The sequence below is a fragment of the Nesoenas mayeri genome, assembly GCF_963082525.1.
Source record: "Nesoenas mayeri genome assembly, chromosome: 6".
In the NCBI taxonomy this organism is placed as follows: domain Eukaryota; kingdom Metazoa; phylum Chordata; class Aves; order Columbiformes; family Columbidae; genus Nesoenas; species Nesoenas mayeri.
In genome coordinates this window covers 19,877,979-19,900,806 of record NC_137545.1, presented here as the reverse complement: position 1 = coordinate 19,900,806, position 22,828 = coordinate 19,877,979, and the positions used below count along the sequence as shown (strand labels likewise).

The 22,828-nt window shown below is 36.3% G+C and overlaps 1 protein-coding gene across 1 annotated transcript in view; it reads right to left on the bottom strand.

The window, feature by feature from the left end:
- The window catches only part of TTN (titin), a gene marked incomplete at both ends in the record, with an annotated part of 239,913 nt that overhangs the window by 104,954 nt on the left and 112,131 nt on the right, over positions 1-22,828 (bottom strand). Inside the window, 9 exons of the mRNA XM_080346387.1 lie at positions 653-730; positions 1,251-1,355; positions 2,501-2,581; positions 3,494-3,568; positions 4,145-4,240; positions 9,464-9,589; positions 16,115-16,237; positions 16,567-16,650; positions 18,417-18,497. Of these exons, the coding sequence (XP_080202513.1) occupies positions 653-730; positions 1,251-1,355; positions 2,501-2,581; positions 3,494-3,568; positions 4,145-4,240; positions 9,464-9,589; positions 16,115-16,237; positions 16,567-16,650; positions 18,417-18,497 (849 nt within the window). The remainder of the gene's footprint in view (positions 1-652; positions 731-1,250; positions 1,356-2,500; positions 2,582-3,493; positions 3,569-4,144; positions 4,241-9,463; positions 9,590-16,114; positions 16,238-16,566; positions 16,651-18,416; positions 18,498-22,828) is intronic.

Genomic DNA, 22,828 nt, shown 5'->3' with positions numbered 1-22,828 from the left:
AAAAAGAAAAAAAAAGTTCTTCTATATTTGTTTAATAAATAATTTTAATTTCAGTACAATGTTCTTTAAAATTTTCTGTAGATTGTATGACAGTTCCAGTCTTACTAACACTAACGATATTTGTTGAATGGCCTTTTAGCCAGTAATCTCTGAATGGAAAATACTAGGCATGTAAGAAAGGCTTCACCAGTATTCATAACTAAAGAATTCTTACCTACTACAGGTTTAGGTTCAGGCCCAGCAAGTGAGGGAGCTGCTTGCTTAGGTTCTGGGATTTCAAACACAACAATTACAAATAGGTTAATTTATATGTTTTGTAACCCCATTGAACATTAAAGTTAGAAGCCATGATACAGAGAGAGTTAATCAAAGATAGAATTTATTTTATATTTTATTTAGTCAGAAAGCAAAAAAATAACTTGAGTTGAACTCTTGTAAAGCAAGATGCAATGGAAAAAAGATGATTTTTTTTTTAGGCACCGAAGAAGTAAAGACAATAAGAAACCCAGAAGAATGACAAGGGGTTAATCATGACACGATACTCATGGACAGACTGGATGATAGTAATGCATTAGGTTAATACAGCATCATACTCAGCAATGAATATAATTTAGTTGCTGCAGTAAGGAAAAAGAACAGCACAGGTCTGTACCTTTAGGTGGCTCAGGCACATGTTTCTCCTCTTTTTTTATGACGGGTATCTCAGTTTTCTTCTTAGGAACTTCTGGGACTTTAAAATATTATTTTTATTTTGTAAGATATATTGAAACACTTTGAGACCCCAAATGCAATTATTTCCCCTATGCCTAAGAATTTTCATTCTTTTTAGACATAAACAGTTTCAGATATTCATAAGGCTTAGAAATATGTACTTTTAAGAGTGAGATTTTAATAAATTAGAAACACTCAGTGGACAAAAGGACAAATATTTGCAAAATGTAAACTAAAAGTATGCTTGGATTAACTGTTTCACTATAGTTATATGTTTATCAGTATTATAAAATATTTGTAAAGTCCTCTTCTATACACAGTGAAGACTGAGAAGCAATCCCACAAAAAGACCCAAATGTGGATGTCAAATTTGGTTGTGCTTTCATCAAAGCTTTAATTTACACAATTAAGTTAATGCAAGCCAACTTCTAAAATCTCATTTTCATTCCTTAATTTCAGAGAATACTACTGAAAAGTTTGATCTCTTAAACTTTGTTCTGATTTTATTTTACTAGAGAGATTTGAATGTAATCTAGTACCTTCAGGTTTCTTAATTTTTTCTGCTGGTGTAGGTACTGGTTTAACTTCTGGTTTAGGTTCTTTTTCTGGTTTAGGTTCCTCCTCTTCTGGTTTCTTTTTAAGAACTTTAAAATAAAAGGAATTTCAGTTTTTAAAGCACAGGTAAACAAAAGAATAAGATGGTGAACAAGACAAAAAGATTAAAAATTATCAATGATCATGAAGAAAGAGGAATGTAAAAGATATAGCTCAATATAAATGGAAGATTTTGTGTTACTATCCAAGATAGTATTCGGAAAGTCTTTTAACATTCAAAGTCATCTAGAACAAAAAGATGCTTTTACTAAGAGCAGACCATCTGCGAGGAACAATGTCAACATCACCTGTCTATGATAGAAAAAAATTTCTTATATTTATTGTATTGAAATGACTTTCTATACACAATTCTGCTTTAATAACTGCAGTTATAGATTATTTTCAGGGACAAAATACAGGACTATGGATTAAACTCTTATTAACTTCAGTGAGAGAACAAGACTGAGTCTTCAAGTGTTGTATCTGGAGAACTCAGATGTATGTAATGTCTGGTTTTCCTTTTACTTATTTCACTTATTTTTGTCCTGTCAGATATCAGTCTTGGGTATCTAATGAGACTGTCATCTGAAAAGCTGGATATCTGTATTTTATTATGTTCTCTGAAATCTGAAGGTTGGCTGCAAGTTATATAGGCATGAATCATTTTGCTGTGGTATTTCAAACAGAACTGGAATTAGTGTGTCCTTCTAAGCAGTAATGGAGCATGAAATGATTGAGAAGGCAAGAAAGGGGAACTCATGTCCAATAGTACCACAGGGTTCTGTGATCTGTGCAGTAAGAAAACCATAAAAGATCAAACAGATGCTACATATGTGACTTCAATAACATTCACACTGTCACTGGAAAATATTTAGGGGTCCAGAAGCTGAAGAAAATGGAAAACTGGTAATTCTAGTATAAGTTTTACAGAGTTTAAGAAAACAGAATAAATTTATAGGGAACCCCAGATTTTCAGTGTTCTGCTCTATTTCCATAACAGATCCTTTGGATCAAACAGATTTTCACAATATCTCCGCTTCATCTCTGCAACTATAAAGGCTTTCTCCACAAAACAGATTTCAGGTAGTACTTTGTGTATTTTCCATACCACACACATAAACCAACGTTACTTAGGGAAATACACTGAACAATGTTAATATACTGGGTTTTTAAAAACAGAGCCAAGTTACTGTACCTCTTTTCAAAACAACTTCTTCTTTTGGTGGAGGAGTAACTTCGGGAATTACTTTGCGAGGTTTCTTTATGAGTCCAGGCACTTGAACAAATATTATTCCAGATTTTATTATGGGTTCATAATAGTAGTAAGAGCTAACCAACAACTAACCATTCTAAACACACAAATCAAATGCTGGTCCACTGTAGAATATTAAAAGCAAATGTAAAACTGCTGAGATTTTTTTTTTCTATATTATTTGTGTACAGACGTCTTCTAGGCTTATGCATAAGAGGAAATTTTCATACGAATCAACAAAAGAGAAGTATGGTTTGGCAAAACTATACAGATTATGTATTCAAGGAGAGTTATCACAGTAACATTTTTATCTCCTTTTCCTCTTTCATTTCAGTCTTATGTTACATATTTATTCCTCTGAACTGTCTGTCTACGATGTTCATAAGGATCCAGTTAGTTTAATTCCTAAACCTGGAACAGCATTTAGAAGAGATGTTCAGTGCTCAGCTTCTCTTAAGTTCCAGTAAATATGAAAAATACAAGGGAGTACTTGTAAACTGACTTCCTCAATTCATTATTCATCTCCATCTCTGGAAAGAGTCCTCTCACAAAAATAAGTTACATTTCAGACAAATAATAAACCAAGTATGTTTGAACAATTCTATATATATTTAAACAGTATATTATTTTTCATTTCTCCCTAAGCAGAGAACCAAAGTGAGCATCTACACAAGTGACAAAACTCATAAAAACTCTCTCACTCTTCTGTGATTCTGTCTCTTGCATTCATTAATTGCATGACAGGAGATTAAAATGGACATCAATATGAGATGAACAATTACATCCAAGATTGGAGTCCACTATTGAGCATAATCTAACATAAACAGCTTCTTGATATTTCTGAGCAAACTAAAGACCAAGAAGAACTACCAAGAACTACAATTTTGGGTTCATGAGAGGACTGATTTAAGTAAGATTGTTATATTAGCTAGGTACCTTTAGCAGGTGGTGGTTCCAATTTTGGAGGCTCACCAGGCTTTGCAGTCACAACTTTCTTCCTTGATTCAGGAGCTTTAAAAAAAATTATTTTAATTTTACCACAGACATAATTAGATTCAAAAAAGAAAAGAACTTTCTAAAAAGTCAAAAAAACCCAGTTAATACCATTGACATAATAGAAAGACAAGAGATACAAAGCTAAGATTCTGGCTGATAACTGTTTAGAAGAAGTCAGATGATTTGTAGGAAGCACAGTTGATCTAAACCCCATGTTCATATAGCAGCACCAGCAAATTATTGCTGGGGATTCTTTTAATTTGTAAGAACATGTTAAAGAGAGAAGAATTATGTTAAGGATAGAAGAATGCATTAATTCAGTTAAGATTTTTTTAAATAAACACATTTTTTCCACAACTATTGAAAAGAGCCCATGTTAACTGACTTGCGTGACACTGGTAAAAAAATCTTAAGGGACTGAGCATTAGCAAGGCACACCATTAGAGTGATAGTAAATTAGAAAAGAAAAAAAAAAAAAAAGAGACCTACAGTGATATGTTTAAAAGCATGCTTTTCAAGATTCATCTGTATAATTTAAAATTGTTATTTGCTTGAGTTCCCACTGTTAATTGTTGCTTCAGGTGATTATACCTTTAAGTAGTTCTTTTGCCATTTTAATATCCTCTGTTGGTGGAGTAGGTGGTGGTGGTTTTCTCTTTTCAGGGATCTTCTTTTCAGGTTCCGGTGCTTTAAATAACATTAGGTAGATTTAGTATAAATTTACTACCACAGTAGTTACCCAAAGAGTAATGTACAAATGTAAAGAAGGTAATTTCAAATGAAGCCAGTGAACAAATCTCAGTGTATTAAATGGGCGTATGAAATATGAAACAGACTTAGGTTATTTCTTTGTAGCACACACAAAATACAAATAGCCAAATTGACTTAAAAAAGCATGCCAATAACATGAGAACAAAGGTGGGAAACCAGATGACAGGAAGACTCTTGTTGGCAAGAAACAAATTGAAAACATTTAAAATAATCTGTATGCTGTACTTAGAATTAAGAGATCAGAACCCATTTCCAAAACATAATAACAGAGGAGGAATTACACAGAAACCTACAACATACAGGTACACGTGAGAAGAATGACACAGCAAAAACAAAACAACACAGTAATGAAAGAAAGGTGTCTGGCAGCCTCTAGGTAGGTACTTGGTATACCTTCAACTGGTAAAGCTTCTTCTACTTTTGCAACTGGAATTTCTTCTGCTTCTTGAGGCTCAATCTCCTTTACAATTTCGTATTCTTTAAAGAATATTGACAACTGGTGTAAGTTTCCAATTATAAGATTGTTTCACATGAACAATTACGTCACTAAAAAGAAAGCTACTCCCACACACACAGACAAATACATGTCAGGGTAAGTAATCACTCAATATCTGCTACCTTTGCAGTTAATGCATGCTTTTGAAAAACTATTCTCTTTCTATGTAAGAATGAATCGGGGTTGTGCAAAAGATAGTATTTTTATGTGTAGTAAAGATTAAATTTGTGGATAAGTCATTGTAACTGGAAAGAAAAAAAACTTCAATGCTCTCAATTCATATAAGATTATAACAGTAATATAAATACTAGGGTTTAAGAGACTCAAATTTATAGGGAATGTATTATTATGTTAAAGAAAGACACACTTTGTTAGGAATATCCTGTGTAGGAGCATATGTCACTTAAAAATATTTAATTTTGGAAGTGATATTTTACTTCCAAAAATGAAAATATAATAGTAGATACAAGAAACATAGATTGGTATCATCAAAAATATGAAGTGAAAAATGTACAAGCATTACAATGGGGAAAAAAGGACATCTATTTTAAAGCTTATGTTGAGAAGAACAGGACAAAGGGTTGTCCTTACAGTAAAAGCTATGATGGCATATACCTTCACTTGGTAGTGGTTCAGGTATTTTAGGAACAGCAACAGGTACTCTCTCCTCTGGGAAAGGCTTCTTGGGCACCTCATGCACTTTAAAAAATATTAATTCCTTTTATTGGTGTATATATAAACATATATATGAAATATAAAAAGAGACAAAGACACCTAGCACACAGAAAATCACAGTGAGTTACAGAAGTCAAAACCATGAAAGACAATTTCTGCTCCAAAAGGTCTTTCCCAAGGTAGTCTACATAGAATTGACACATTTTATAGACTCAAAAATCACAGAATCACAGAATGAACAGGAATCACAGAAAATTAACAGATCACAGAATCACAGAAAATTAACAAAGAAAAGATAGAACAGAAAACATTTATTCTCAGGAGATGTCTCCTGGCAATGTATACCTTTGGTTGGAGGAGGCTCTGGTTTTTTTATTTCTGGCTTTTTAGGTGTTGTAAGAGGCACTTTCTCTTGTGGAACAGTTCTCTCTGGCACATCAGGTGCTTTAAAGATATTAGTAGACTTTCATTTTTGTGCACATTAAGATACATATATATACAATAGTGGAAAGTGCAAAGACTAAATAGATTAAAATAGACTAAATAGACTAAATGCATTCACAAAATGACACGTGAAATTTTAAGTGACAGATTACTCTGATACCCAAAGCACCGCATACGTCAGTGAAGCAAGGGAAAAAAGTATTCAGAGAATACAGAAAAAGAGAAGCTAAGTCACTGATATATGTACCTTCAGCTGAAGGAACTTTATGTTTTTTAAGAACAGGCATAGGTTCTGGTTTCTTAGGCACAGCCTCAAACACCGGTTTCTTGGGCACAGCCACAGGTTTCTTTGGTGTAGCCACAGGTTTCTTGGGCACAGCCACAGGCTTTGGGTGAACATCCACTGGCACCTCCTCTTCTGGCTCTTCCTCCTCAGTCACCTCAGACACTTTAAAGATATTAGTTCTTTTTACTGACTGACTTAAAGGTCAGGCACAAACAGACACAACGTGACCAAATGCTACTCACACCCCTCCCCATGGAACAAAGAGGGGCAAAGAGCACTCAGTGCTGTGGCAACCTGGAGGGCATGGCTGGCTCAATCCGCACACCACCCTATACCTTCAGCTGGAGGAGCTTCTGGCTCTCCAGGCTCAGCAACTGGTGCCACCTCTTCTGGTGCTTCCTCCTCCTCTTCCTCTTCTGGGACCTCTGCCTCAGGCATCTCGGGCACTTAAAAGATATTAGTGGGTTTCATTTTACATTGGTGCAATGACATGCCGAGTAGGAACAAAACACAGGGCAGCAGACACAGAATATCCCAACAGCCAGCTCAAAACCTCACACATGAACAGCATCGTTTACCCAGCATGCACAACATTGAGAGTCTCTCTCAGATAGGAATCAGAGACAGGCCAAGAGAAGGCAGGACAATGCTTAAGAGAAGAAGATTAAGGATCTGCTTTGTTAAGTTATCCATGAAGACAGGTACCTCTGCGTGCTGGAGGCTCTGGTGCTTTGGCAACGGCCACAGGTACTCTTTCCTCACGAGCAGCCTTCCTGGGCACCTCAGGTGCTTCAAAGATATTAGTAACAGTCAGTTTTACACATTAAATAGAAAGATGAACAATGAAACATAAAACTAGAGATGTGCTGCCAACAGTAACCAAACCGATCTCACAGTACTGAACCGTGTTCCACTCACTCACACACAAAACTCAGGCACGGGCACAGACACAGACACAGTGGTGATGCCAAGGAGGTTCTGTGAGAAAACTGCTGCTGTGGTAGTACAGCTCGAGGCTGAGGTGTGAATTAGGATACGCCCCGCTGTCCTCAGCGGCCTTCCCTCCCTGGGAGGAGAGACTGGCACCCTCAGCCCCACTGGGATGCAGCTCTTCCCTGGGAGTAACCTCAGCCCATTTCTTATCTGTTGCCATTCCTCGTGAAGATGCCAGTGTTTTGCATTCACCAGTGTGGGCAGTGACAGAGGGAGGAACCCAGTATTTTTCTTTTGTCACTATTTCCATCCTACTCCATTTCCGATCTTTTTTTTTTGTTTTTCTTTGTTTTTTATCCTAAGTAGCTCTCTTGCCTGAATGCTCATATCACTGTGGCAACTTCCACAGCCTGTATGGTTCATTGGATTTTGTAACCATTTATTTTTCTTTATAATTTCTAAATTATCAGCATTTTCTTTAAAGACTTGATATACTGTCGCTTCTTCTTACTGTCCTCATATGTGCATTTCTCAGTAATATTTTTTTTTTCATTTTGAAAGATTAATGTCTATCATATCCATTAACTGAGACTGCCAAAAGAGTCATGGATACATTCACTGTTTCAGTTTAAGACTACAAAATTGGGCAGTAATCAGCAAAATAATATGATCAAGTTTTAAAATATAACATTTTAGTATCTGCTGATTCAGAATATGAAAACAAAACAGTAAATATAAAATCACTTTTGGACTGTTTACACAAAATCCTAGGTAATTGAATTCCTAACTGATATACTGCACACAACATAGAAGTTTCAGGTAATCACAAACAGACAGGATAACAGACATCAGAAGTAACATGTAAGACAGTAAGAAACAGTTTCATTCAGGTTGATGCACAGGGTGACAGGTACCTCGAACTGGTGCAGGTTCTGGCTTTTTTGGCACAGTTATGGGTGTGGGCTCTTCCAGAACACCTTTCTTGGGCACCTTGAGCACTTCAAAGATATTAGTATATTTTAGTTTTGTGGGCACTGCAGATGACTATGAAACAATAAGACAACCAATAATACATGCACACAGTCTTCTTTGAGAAAGTGTTGTGGTTACATTTAGGCATAAATTATGCTTTGCTTTAAATGAGCAGGGTGTCAAATATGTCACTCAGGAGATGGGAATTTTGAGTTAAGTTTCTGTTTCTGAGTCAAGGCGGAAATGCAGAAAACATATGTCCTCTCTGTAACACCTGATCAGAGACTTATTTATGGAATCCTACTGTATTTGAGTATCAGTCATGTATCATTCATGACTACTTTGTCACTGTAACATAATTTTTTTAGGAAAGGAACTTTTTCTTTATCATTACCACTTTTTTCCTATTAATTATTTCCATTCTTTACACCTCCTCTCCATTGTCAGTTTTCCAGAGTTCCTGTTTTTTTTTTTTTTTTTTTTTTAACAGAAATATATACTTCCTCTCCTCTCTTTTGTATTATATTAATGACCCTTTCATGTGCTAATAAGATCATCAGTAGACATATCCAGTCTTTTGCTAGCAAATCTACCTCATACACACTGGTGTTAACTTACTTTTAAAGAGGCAGAGAACTGATACTGCTGCTGTCATCCAGCAATACAGTCTATTAGAAAATTCAGGGAGGAAACGTTATGTTCCTTAAACTGAAGACTTATTTGCAGGCTCTTCTTCAGAACATGCTATTCTGTTTAAACTAAGCATTCAGTAAAACTTAACTCTTAAACTTTACAAAAGGTTCAGAAAGCTGCAGATATTTCTTTAAGGAACTGAATCTAGTTTTACTGCCATGTTTTTAACACTCCACATTGCACTTCATATTTCTTATGCATCTATCTCTGATAGGTCATCACCAGAAAAATTAGTTCAACTTAAGTCCAGAAGAGCATGATGTTTCTTTCTAATGATGATACTAATAGTGATGACATGTACCTTTGGCTGCTGGTGGTTCTGGTGTTTTGGGTACAGCAACGGGCACTTTTTCTTGTGGGACAGCTTTCTTGGACACCTTGAGCACTTTAAAGATATTAGTTCCTGTTAATTTGACAGTTTAAAAGATACAAAATACGATAACACATGATAAAATCAAAGAGTTTAGATATTTCTAACACTGTAACTGTCATCTTGTGACAGGTTGGTTAGTCACATATTCAAAGATAGGCACAGCAGAGGCTGGGGTAGAGAACACATAACAAATCTTACAAAAAAGAAGGCATAACAAATATGAATCAATACACTAAAATAAAAAGCAACTTCCCCGAAAATATATACCTTTAGCTTGTGGAGCTTCTGGTTTCTTTGGCACAGTCACAGCTTTCTTGGGCACAGCCACAGGTTTTGGAGGAACAACCACTGGCACCTCCTCTTCTGGCTCTTCCTCCGTGATCACCTCAGACACTTTAAAGATATTACTTCCTTTTACTTGACTGATGTAAAGGTCAGTAAACAGCCAAATGCAAATAGCAAAGCAAGAAAGTAAACTCTTGAGGGACTATAAGATAGTCCTCTTCAGGCAACTACTCCTTCAGGTGGAAGACTCCCAAAAAAGAGTCTAAGTACGGGCTTATGAAAGAGTGCTTGCAGACAAGTGCCAACCTCCCTGTTCCTGCAGGCATATACAGGCACAAACAGACACAACACGACCAAATGCTACTCACACCCCTCCCCATGGAACACAGAGGGGCAAAGAGTTTCTGTTTCAGTGGTGTGGCAACCTAGGGGGCATGGCTGGCTCAATCCGCACACCACCCTATACCTTCAGCTGGAGGAGCTTCTGGCTCTCCAGGCTCAGCAACTGGTGCCACCTCTTCTGGTGCTTCCTCCTCCTCTTCCTCTTCTGGGACCTCTGCCTCAGGCATCTCGGGCACTTAAAAGATATTAGTGGGTTTCATTTTACATTGGTGCAATGACATGCCGAGTAGGAACAAAACACAGGGCAGCAGACACAGAACATCCCAACAGCCAGCTCAAAACCTCACACATGAACAGCACCGTTTACCCAGCATGCACAACATTGAGAGTCTCTCTCAGACAGGAATCTGAGACAGGCCAAGAGAAGGCAGGACAATGCTTAAGAGAAGAAGATTAAGGATCTGCTTTGTTAAGTTATCCATGAAGACAGGTACCTCTGCGTGCTGGAGGCTCTGGTGCTTTGGCAATGGCCACAGGTACTCTTTCCTCACGAGCAGCCTTCCTGGGCACCTCAGGTGCTTCAAAGATATTAGTAACAATCAGTTTTACACATTAAATAGAAAGATGAACAATGAAACATAAAACTAGAGATGTGCTGCCAACAGTAACCAAACCGATCTCACAGTACTGAACCGTGTTCCACTCACTCACACACAAAACTCAGGCACGGGCACAGACACAGACACAGTGGTGATGCCAAGGAGGTTCTGTGAGAAAACTGCTGCTGTGGTAGTACAGCTCGAGGCTGAGGTGTGAATTAGGATACGCCCCGCTGTCCTCAGCGGCCTTCCCTCCCTGGGAGGAGAGACTGGCACCCTCAGCCCCGCTGGGATCCAGCTCTTCCCTGGGAGTAACCTCAGCCCATTTCTTATCTGTTGCCATTCCTCGTGAAGATGCCAGTGTTTTGCATTCAGCATTGTAGGCAGTGATGTGGTGAGGAACATAAATCTCATCATCCTTACTATTTATTTCTTTCATCTCTGTTCTGTTTTTTCAACTCTTTCACAGTTTAAGTGTGTAGGGGCTTTTGACATAGTGAGCTTTCAGGGTTTCTATATTTCTGTATCTAGAAATTGCATTTGGCGAGGCTAAAAGGGCTACCTGCAGAATGAGTAAGTTTCCTTGCTCTCCTTATCATGTGATGAAAAATTGTCCTGCACAAATACAGATGATCTGATGGGCTTGTATTTAGTAACCACGTGCAACTCAACTGTAAATTTGCAGAACCTGCTTTCTTGGGTTCTCATGAACTTATGGTTTTAAATAATTACATCAGTGTATGACTACAGACATGTTTGTTTCTCATATGAAGTTTCCCTACAGAATGAAGACTATCCTGATCTACCAAAAATTTGAATAAGCACTGCATTTGCTACTGAATTTGGAGTATCTGTTACTTGCCATCTAGGCCCAGATCACATATGCCCAATTCTTAAAATACTTTTTTCCTATCTAGATAGACCCCTCTTTTTAACTTGGGACTTCTCATAGCTACTTCAGTTCCTTCACAATCTATTGAACCTAGCTCTTGTCCCTATTCTCTTGGAAGTGATCAGTTTCTATGTTTGGTGGGGTTTTTTTGGGTTGGTTGAGTTGGTGTGTTGTTTTTTCTTTGCGTGTGTTTGGTTTTTGTTTGGTTGGTTGGTTTGGTTTTTTTTAATATTGCTGTGTCATGACTGTGTCTGGTTGTTACAACCACACAATAGGACAGGGTTCTTAGTGGTTGAAGAAACACACTTTTATAAAAAAGCCCATTTATATTACTTGAGATTCTTGGAAAAATGATAAAGACAGAAGTTTACATTAAAAATCCAAGGTAGAAATCACTTTCCCATGTATCTTCTTAGTTTTTATATATAGAATTTTAGATCCTGGACACATATAATGGAGACTGGGACAGTCCCTAGTATTCCCTATGTATTTGTCATTGGGATAGAATGTCCTGAGTTGGAAGGTACCCACAAGGGTCATCGAGTCCAACTACTGTTCCTTCATATGACAGTTCCACAGTTCATGCCATAGAATTTGTACACAGCACAGAATGTAGACACTTCAGGTAATCACAAACAGACAGGATAGCAGACATCAGAAGTAACATGTAAGACAGTAACAAACAGTTTCATTCAGGCTGATGCACAGGGTGACAGGTACCTCGAACTGGTGCAGGTTCTGGCTTTTTTGGCACAGCTACGGGTGTGGGCTCTTCCAGAACACCTTTCTTGGGCACTTCAAAGATATTAGTATATTTTAGTTTTGTGGGCACTACAGATGACTATGAAACAATAAGACAACCAATAATACATGCACACAGTCTTCTTTGAGAAAGTGTTGTGGTTACATTGTCATCAGTTACGCTTTGCTCCAAATGAGCAGGGTGTCAAATATGTCACTCAGGAGATGGGAATTTTGAGTTAAGTTTCTGCTTCTGAGTCAAGGCGGAAATGCAGAAAACATATGTCCTCTCTGTAACACCTGATCAGAGACTTATTTATGGAATCCTACTGTATTTGAGTATCAGCCATGTATCATGCAAGACTGTGTGTTCTGTGCTGTTTTTGTCCGTCACTGTCATATTTTTACTTGTCATTTGGATATTATCACTATTTTTACTCTTCAAGTTGACTTTGTCTTTCTTTTTCTGTTTTTGTACGTTTCCTCTCCTTTTTTGTGTCACACATTCTTTCCTGTAATAGTTTAATCTTCCATTCTAATCACTGCTGCTTATAACTGTTTCTTGTTATGTTCATTTAATTGATTTCAATGCTTCAAATATCACTGCGAGGTGGTGCTTCACTTGGGGAATGTCGTCATATTTCAGGTTGAGATAATCTGGTGGCACAGGCAATGTTTACTTCTCTGGCCAGTGCTTGGGACTTTGTCAAGGAAATGAAATTATGCAGCACTGCATGTGTCTACGGTCTGTATAGTTTTAGGGTGTCTTATGTACTTTTTTTAGTATTTGAATCAAAGTCTCTTATCCTGATTAATGTCAGAAAATAAATGTATCTTACAGGAGGCAGTGAATTAGGTGTTCACAGGAGCTTTACAGCTCTTCAGTGTTATTCATACAATGTAACAACTTTGCAAATCAGAGTGGAGAACATTGACGTATGATCAAAATACAGCAAATTATAATTAACAACTTAAAGAAAAGATTCTGCTTCCGGTTCATGTTGCTATCCATGGCAACACTGGTGCATACAGATATTTGCAATTACTTTGCTCTATGTATGGAAACTGCTACTCTCTGCTGAAACCTCCATTTTCTGCTTATTTCATCCTTTCTCATAGAATCACAAAATTGTTTAAGTTGGAAAAGACCTTTAAGATCATTGAGTCCAACTGTAAACATAGTGCCGAGTCCCACTAAATCATGTACTAAACCATCCCTACAAATAATTTGAGCAACATTTCTTGTTAGAAGCCATAAATTTGGGGGATTTATTGGTAGATAGGAGATAGGAGTTCTTCCTGATTTATTGCTACAGCCTAAGAAATCAAATCTTACCTCCTGAACATTTTGAATATGTCAAACAAACAAACAAACAAACAACAAAAGTTTGGATGGTTTTAGATCAGGAAACATTTGATACCCCTGCACAGCAATTCATATTTGGTACATATCTCTCACATTTTAGATATCAGAGTATATACTGAAAGATCAGTTTAAAATGAGATTAATAAAAAAAACCCCAATCCTTCCTTATGACCATAATCATGGTGGCATGTACCTTTAGCAAGGGGAGCTCCTGGTTTTTTAGGTACAGCAATGGGCACTTGCTCCTCTGGGACAGCCCTCTCAGGCATCTCAGACACTTCAAAGATATTAGTGCATGTTATTTTATAGTTACAGTTACAGTACAACAATACAGAGACTGAAACACAGACAACAGAAATGTTCTGAAGCAACAATATGGCACATACTCATACTTGGTGTGATTTGTTTAGCAAGCATCATTTAAAACCTCAGATTCTAAACGACAGACGGAAGATGTTAAGATAATACTTAAGAGGAAAAGATTAGGTGTGTTTATCATGTACTCATGATAACATGTACCTCTGGCTGGTGGAAGTTCTGACTTTTCAGGAAGAGCTACAGGAATTTTCTCTTCTGGGACAGCTTTTTCAGGCACTGCAGGCTCTTTAAAGATATTAGTATGTTTTAGTTATGTGTGTTAAGCTTTAAAATGTGCAGTGAAACATAATATACTCATAAGAAGGAAAAGAGATCCTATTAATAAGAGGTACCTTTAGGCCGTGGAGCTGCTCGTTTTTTAGGTATAGCAACATGCTCTTGCTTTCCAGCCAGCTTGGCTGATGGTGGTTCCTCAGGTGCCAAAACAGGCTCTGGTTCTTCGGATGCCACTTCAGGCTTTGGTTTTTCAAGTGCTGTAGAGGGCTCTACTCTTTGGTATGCTAAAATTGGTCTTGGTTCCTCAGGTACCACAACAGATTCTGACTTGCAGGGTGCCACAACAGGCTTTGATTTTCTGGACACTGCAATATGCATTGATTTTTGGAAATCTGCAGCAAACTCTGTTTCTTCATGTGCTACAACAAGCTCTGTTTTTTGGGGTTGCACAAAAGGTTTTATTTTGGGGAGCACCACAACATGCTCTGATTTTTGGGTTGATGCAACTGTCTCTGTCTCTTCAGGTGTTCCAGTGAGCTCAGGTTTCTCAGGCACTATAACATGCTCTGGTTTTTGAGGTTCCACAACAGGCTTTTGTTTTGAGGGCATCACACCACGCTTTAGCTTTTGGGGTGGCACATCAAGCTTGGGTTCTTCAGGTACCATAACAAACTCAGGTTTCTCAGGCACTATAACAGGCTCTGGTTTTTGAGTTTCCACAATAGGCTTTTGTTTTGAGGGCATCACACCACGCTTTAGCTTTTGGGGTGGCACATCAAGCTTGGGTTCTTCAGGTACCATAACAAACTCAGGTTTCTCAGGCACTATAACAGGCTCTGGTTTTTGAGTTTCCACAATAGGCTTTTGTTTTGAGGGCATCACACCACGCTTTAGCTTTTGGGATGGCACATCAAGCTTGGGTTCTTCAGATACCATAACAAACTCAGGTTTCTCAGGCACTATAACATGCTCTGATTTTTGGGCTTCCACAACAACCTTTTGCTTTGGGGGCATGGCACCATGCTTTAGTTTTTGGGATGCCACATCATGCTTGGGTTCCTCAGGTACCACAACAAACTCTGGTTTCTCAGACCCCACAACATGCTCTGGTTTTTGGGATGCCACAATGGTTTCTGGTTTTTGGGGTGCCAAAATGGTCTTGGGCTCCTCAGATGCCAAAACTTGCTCTAGTTTTTGGGGTGCCATAACAGGCTTTTGTTTTTGGGCCACTCCAGCAGGTTCTGGTTCTTGAGGTTCTGTCTCTTGAGGCCTTGGTTTTGGAGGCCCTGCAATGGGCTTTGGTTTTTGGGAAACTGGAAGAGGTACTTTCTTTTCTTGGAAAGTTGTCTTGGCCACTTTATGTACATAAAAGATATTAGTTCTAAATTTAACAACTGGATAAACAATCATACCAACTTTAAGTGAAACATAAAACATAAAACCACAATTGCAATTAAAATATTAAAAACATATCAGGTTTTGATCATTTGTGTTGACCTTTTTAAGGATGAATATACCACATTTTGACTTTTCTCCATTTTCTCTCAAACGTACCCCTCTTCCTCATGCCCCCATATACAAGTACACACGTGCACTGATAGTATAACTTCAACTGTAAGTGAAATCCATGGTAATTATAAACAGAATGGACAGGACAAAAGATATTAATAACATTGCAGGTAATAAGCTGAAGACTCTCAAGAATTAGCAGTGATAGCATCTAGTTTTTCTTGGTGGAGTTTCTGGTATTTCAATTACACTGATATCTTCTGCTCTTAGCTACTAGAATGGGTACTTTCTTTCTTCTATTATTGTCACTTTAAAGATGTTAGTTGTGGTTGTTTTGTGGTGTAAGCCAAGCAGATAGAATAGATAAGAATAATCCAAAATAGTAGAATTGAAGTATAAAATACAGGCAATTCAGACATCCAGGATTTGTCGCTATTCTTCAAAAAGAACCCCACATGTCTGTTTCACACACATATGCAGATACAAAGAACAAGTCTAATCTGGAATGTCAGAAAAAAGAAGGCATAGAAAGTGACAGTGTTAAAGATAAAAAATATTGGGTTTGTTATTTTATCAGTATCAAGATTTACCTTTCTCTGGTAGAGGTTCTGGTTTTTCAGCCACAGCCTCCGGTTCTGGAACAACCACAGGTTCTGGTTCTTTAGGCACAGGTATTTTCTTTTCTGGAACAACTTTCTTCGGCACCTCGGGTTCTTTAAAGATATTTGTTTGCTTTACTTTCAGGAATTTGAAGAATAAAAATTGCAAAGACAACAATAGCTCCAATGTGAAAATTATAAAACAGCATTAGAAAAAAAAAAGCCCCTTATAAATAGGCCGTGTTATTTTAATCTTGCTTGATGCATGCCATTAATAGCTATTACTGCTTACTGGGCGCTAGTCACAAATGAAGACAATGCAGTCTGTAACATTTATAAATATTAGAATATTAAAAAAAAAGAGGATAACACAAACTTTAGAAAGATAATATTTTGAGAAACATTAAAATTTCTGTGCAATTTTACCAGGATTGAACATGTACCTTTACGTGGTGGAGGTTCTGGTTTTTTAGGAGCTTCAATGTGTACCTTTTCTTCCGAAACTACCTTCTTGGGCACCTCAGGCACTTTAAAGAAAGTAATTAATTTTATTTGTATGAAATGCAAATATATGTCTGCAGCATTAAGAAACTAAGAAAAAGTAAAACCCCGGAACATCAAAAGCATCGGTGGTTTTGGACGTGAATGTCAACTTTTTTCTTTGCCTACGGAATAATTCTCTCTGATGTCTTACTGAGGTACAGGTGCAAAAACTACAATTTAAACAACGAAAGTATTTCATAGAATACTTATAGTAAAAGTAAAGTAGTAATATGTTAAAATGCTACTCTAGACAATGAAGAGTTTTTCTTTCGTTAATTGTGTACAGCAATTTGCTGTTGGAGGTTCTGGCTTCTTTGGTACTTTAACTGGAACCTCTTTTGTGACCACTTTCTTTGGTATCTCAGGCACTTGAAAAATATTGAGAACTTTTACTATAAGAATTTCATAAACAACATTAAAGCATAACAGCAGAACAGTATTAGTGAGAACATTAATGACCAAGATCTGTTTTTTGCACACAACACATCTGTTCACTTGAAAAACCTTTAAGAATAGAAGAAAATTCTAACAGATGTCTTGGATACTGTCTTCTATAGTGTTAAAACAATAAAAGAGTGATGTTTTTGATTTTGTCATAATGACAAGTACCTTTAGCTGGTGGAATTGCTGGTTTTTTAGGCTCCACAACAGGTATTTTCTCCTCTGGGACTTTCTTGGGCACTTCTGGCACTTTAAAATTAATAATTATGTTAATACTAAGAAGTTAATGAAATTTAAATATCTTGAAGTGGAAAAAGAAACAAACAAAAGGACATCAGGTAACATCAACTAAACATAAAAATCTTTAACAGATAGGCTTTCTGCTCTCAATCTTGATCAAGTCATTTAAGAGAAGAGGCTGCTCCCAAAAATGAAATACAAAAATCATAGTTTATAAGATAGAAAGATGGGGGACAAGTATCAAAAAGGTCGTATCAGTGAAAGTAAGACAAATCATTGTCATGGCTTTATTAATGACAAGTACCTTTAGCTGGTGGTATTTCTGGCTTTTTAAGCACAGCAACTTTGATTTTCTCTTCTACAACTACTTCCTTCGGGGCTTTAGGCACTTTAAGGAATTAGTTGTCAGTTATATGAAATTTTACAGCTATGTTCCAAACTTTTCAGCAGAAATTGCAAAGTAGGGAGGTTCTTAATGGAATCATTGTTTTGTCATGTTTGTTTACTTCAGGTTCTACAGGTTTCCTGTAAAGTCTAAGGAAACACCTCAGAGTCTTTTGGAGTGTCTTCTCCTTCTACATTACATTATTTTACAGTTTTATTCAACCACTTGACTAAGGCTGCCATTGTCCATTCTGTATTCCTTGTCATATTCTTCAATGCATGATGACGTCTTGGCATCAGTTTTTCAATGATGCATGCAGGGTTTTCTCTGGTGTTAGACATCTGTATCTCTTATTCTATACTTTGAAATTATTAAATTTTCTTTTGGGGCTAATATTTTACTGTCAGTAGGGAGCACTTCAGATGACAGAAGCCCTGTTTTCTCTTTAAGATTTCTGCTGTGGTTGTCAAGTATCAGACTCATCTCTGCCAAGCCAAAACAGTATTTCTGTCACAGTGGTACACTGATTACAGCTATGATTTAAAAAGAAGAATTTTCAAAACAGAACTGTGGGCACAAAATTAAAAGTAATAAGACAATACAAACAACCAAAAAACTAATCTGCAGAATCAAGGTAAAGGGTTTTTTCTCTTCCAAATTTTAGTTGTTCATAGTGCAACATACCTTTGGCTGGTGGTGGTTCCGGTTTTCTAGGCACAGCAATGGGTACCTTCTCTTCTGGAATTTTCTTGGGCACCTCTGGCACTTTAAAGAGAAAAACATTCATTTTTGTTATAATGAAGGCATTTTAAAATATGGAAATTATTACGGAAGCATCTCACAAGAAGTATATGAGAAAGAAATGTACGATCAGTTACAAAAAGAGATACGTCATACAAAAAAATTATAGTTACATAGTACTAAGATTTTTCATAAATGAGAAATAAGGTATAATTTTTTCTTTTACTGTAAACCCAGTTGCCCAAGAGAAAGAGAAATGTCCTCATCACAGAATCACAATTATTGACATATTATAAGCTTTAGGTGGTATTACTCTTGGCATTTTAGGCACAGCAACACTTACTTTCTTTTTGGAGACAGATTTCTTAGGTACCTTGGACATTTTAAAGATATTAGTGTACTTTTAAGAATTACAAAAATAAAACATGCAATACAGAGAAATAAGACAAAACAAGTATTTGTATAAGGATACTGTGACAACAGTTACATGTTCTGAAAAGTCTCCGTGGTTTTATCTCACTGGCAAACAAGTTCGAAGTGACTTTTCTGGGGATCTTTTGTCACACATGGTGACATGCCACACAAACTGCTAGTTCAGGCAGGCTTCTAAAATACCTGAATGAATTGTAACAACTGGTTTCTCTGCATAATGCTATTTCCATTCAAAATTAAATCAATTGATCCCTAAGTTTAACATCAACCATATGAAAGAGAAAGCATATATACTTCTCGCTTGAGTGTTGATAGAATGTCTATGGCTGTTCACAGCACCTATAAACACCTATGATGGGAAAATGTTTGTTCTGTAAATCTCTCTCAGCTAGAGTTTTCCTTATTTTCAGTCTCTTGGACTAGTTTCTGATACAATTCCAGTGCCATCACAATGGATTACTCTTGGATAGAAGAAACAGACAAACTCAACTAATTTTTATTGATTTAACAACAAAAAACAAAGGACAGGAGAAACTTAAAGCAAAAGGAGAAGGAAAGGATATGTTGACCTACACCTTTGGCAGTTGGAGCTTCTAGACTTTTAGACAGAGGAACTGTTTTTCTCTTCAGGAATTGTTATCCTGGACAGTTCAGGAACTTGAAATATATTTATTGATTTTAATTTTAATTTTATGATTTAAAGACAAGCTGCAAAACAGGAAAAGGGACATATACAACATAAATGCCACAAGTGGACCATGAACTATTAAATCAGAGACAACGTAAGAAACACAGATGTTACCAGCAAAAGACCTCAGTTCTATTAAGCTATTAAAGTACCTTTAGATGGTGGAGATTCTGGTCTTACAGGCACAGGAGCAGGTTCTGGTTTTTTAGGTACAGCAATAGGCACCTTTTCTTCCGGAACAGGTTTCTTAACTGTGGGCACTTTAAAGATATTAGTTCATTTTAAGTATTCATCCAGAATAGAAAGATAAGTCATAAAAAATCCCAAGTTTGTGATGTAAGTAAAATACTGAAAGAATGAACACAAATATTAATTACATTGAACAAGAACTAAAGCACAAACACAAATAATTTAATTTTCCTGGAGTTCATGACTGCAAATTGCCGGAAGAGATGATGAAGAACATATATACCTCTAGGTGCTGGAGCCTCCTCTTTTCGGTGAACAGTAGAGATTTCTTCTTCTATGTGTATCTCCTCATAAACTTCACGTACTTGAAAGATATTAGTTTAAACACTTAAATTAACTTAGAATATCTTCAGAAAATGAGACAACATGACAGACAACAAACATAATCAAATATTTAAGCTCACATTAAGATACACAGGTCTACTTTATATCTACCCTCAAAATTATTTCAAACAAAGACAAAGATCTCATATTCTACCTTGATGCAACCGCTGCAGCTTGCCAGAAGAGAGATGTGTGAGATATCTTAAACTGGGCTGCTTCCTTGAGTGCAAAGAAATAGGTCCTGTCTGTCTAAGCTCTGTCACTTTTTCTATTCCTTTTTTTTCCCCCCTTCAGACTAATGTCAAGTAGCAGGGTCCCTTGCAATTCCCTCTTTTGCACATAAAGCTGATTTTGCCCTTATGAAAAACTAAAGGTGATATAATTTTTTTAATTGATTTTATACTGTTGCAGCTAACTAAAGCTGATAACTAAACTCTAGTTTACAGTAGAAAAAGTGTTCTCAAAATAATTAAATATTTATATATGAAAACATATTTTTTTATCCTTCAATACCTACTCAAATATATTATACCTTTAAAGTGTGAAGCTTCTTCTTTAGGTAGAGCAGGAAGTATTTTTTCTTTGCGGACAGCTTTCTTTGGTACTTCAGGAACTTAAAAATATTGGTTTATTTTAGAAATTTACACTAGGACACAAGTAATACAGATTTATCAAACAACAAAAAAATTCTACTAGAAAACATGAAAATATATGGTATTAACCTGTGAATACAACTTAACAACTTCACTGTTTTTCTAACTCTTAGCACTTACAGGCCTGAATTTACTCTTCTCTGAAAAGATAGTACTTTTAAAAAAATTTCTTATCAAAGAATTTTTAAGAATTTTGGCAATTTAACTTTTTTTAATTTTGAAATTTCCTATAAAAGCAAGGTAAAACTCCAGAGTGATTGACCAGATAATATGTTTCAAACATCTACAGAGGTCTTCAGCACTGGAATTTTATTACAAAGCTATGTTTTATGAAAAAAAAAAAAAAAAAAGTGGCTTTATATTTTGTCCTGATTTAAAGTCTAACCTTAATTTTGACATTATTAAAGTCCCTGACTGGACTGCAAAGAGTGCTTCTGCAAAGAAGCTTCTGCCACAACCTTTTGGGAAAGAGAACATGAGACAAGAAGTCAAAATAATATAAGGCTAATCCCTGGCCTTGCTATGAATTTCCTGTCTACTATGTTTCTTTGTATTTGTCTAATTTTTCCTTTTTAACTTTTAAATTCTTGATGCAGCACATATTAGTCTGTTTGAAAAGCTGCTAAGACGAAACAAAAATAAGAATTTCTATAAAATGTTCCTTCAATTTGTTTTCCTGAATGATGAATTACTCTGTCTTAATAATTGTTCTTTATTTGAACATATGAAGAAAGATTTTTTTGAATTCTTTGTAAATGGTTGCAAAATTATTATATTTTTACTTTCTGATCTCCCCCTATGTATGCTCTCTAAGATAAAAACAAACAGACAGACAAGATTTACCCTTGCAACAAGAGATCAAATGGAAGAAAGCAGTGTATATAGCACCTGCTCGTGTTGTTCAAGAAAAACAAGCAGGTTGGGTTTCTCATTTGGTGCCTCACTTTTGAGACTAGAGAAAATCCACTTGGAGGTCATGTACCTTTAGCTGGAGGAACTTCTTCTGCAGGTACAGCAGCAGGTATTTTCTTCAGTGGGACAGTTTTCTTCGTCACTGCAGGTACTTCAAAGATATTACATTTTTTTTAAGAACACTATAATATACAAAACGTAAATAACAAAGAAGCAATGACAGACACATAGCGTCTATGGAAACATTGGAATGTACACATTAAATACCAGATTAGTACACAGATGGAATGACGAAGATGAATAACTAATTTGTAGGGATCACATTGCTTCATAGATTGCTTGAGTAATTGGTGTACCTTTAGCTGCTGGAGGTTCTGGTTCACTAGGAATAACAATAGGGACTTTTTCTTCCATCGGAACTTCTCTGTAAACTTCAGGTTCTTTAAAGATATTAGTTTATTTAACATATTTTAATATTATTTACAAGACAAGATTAGAAAGACAAGATATAATGCAAAAAGCAGACATGTATATGGACAAAGAACTGCATAAAGTATTTAAATATCTCATTTCAGCCTGATCATTTACCTGCTATTGCTAGAGGTGACCATTCCCAATTCATAAAATACAAGTTTACAGAAATATTTCATTTTCTAGTTACTTAGTTCTATTTATTAGATAGAAATTATAATTGAAATTCACATGTCCTCATCTAGCGTTATCTATATCCTAGCTTAAAATTTAATTGTCTTGTCTTAACTCAGTATGGCTGTTGAATCAGCATCTACTTAAGTTCATTTCTTTGGTCCAATGTGGCTAACGTGCTTGCCTGGATCAGAGACTTAGATTCTCTCCTATTCATATTTCTTTCTCCCATTAATAAAGAAGAAAAAAACACTTTAAAAATGCTAAACTACAACTAAATTCAGAGGGAGAGTCTCAAAGACAAAGATGGAAGTTACTTTTAAATAATTTAAAAAATAATTGAAAATGTCTCATATTTTACAGAACAATCTAGAGCACAATTTGATATATTCTCTGCAATTTACTGTTTGGTAGATGTGTCATTGATGTACCTTCATACAAAGGAGGCTCCT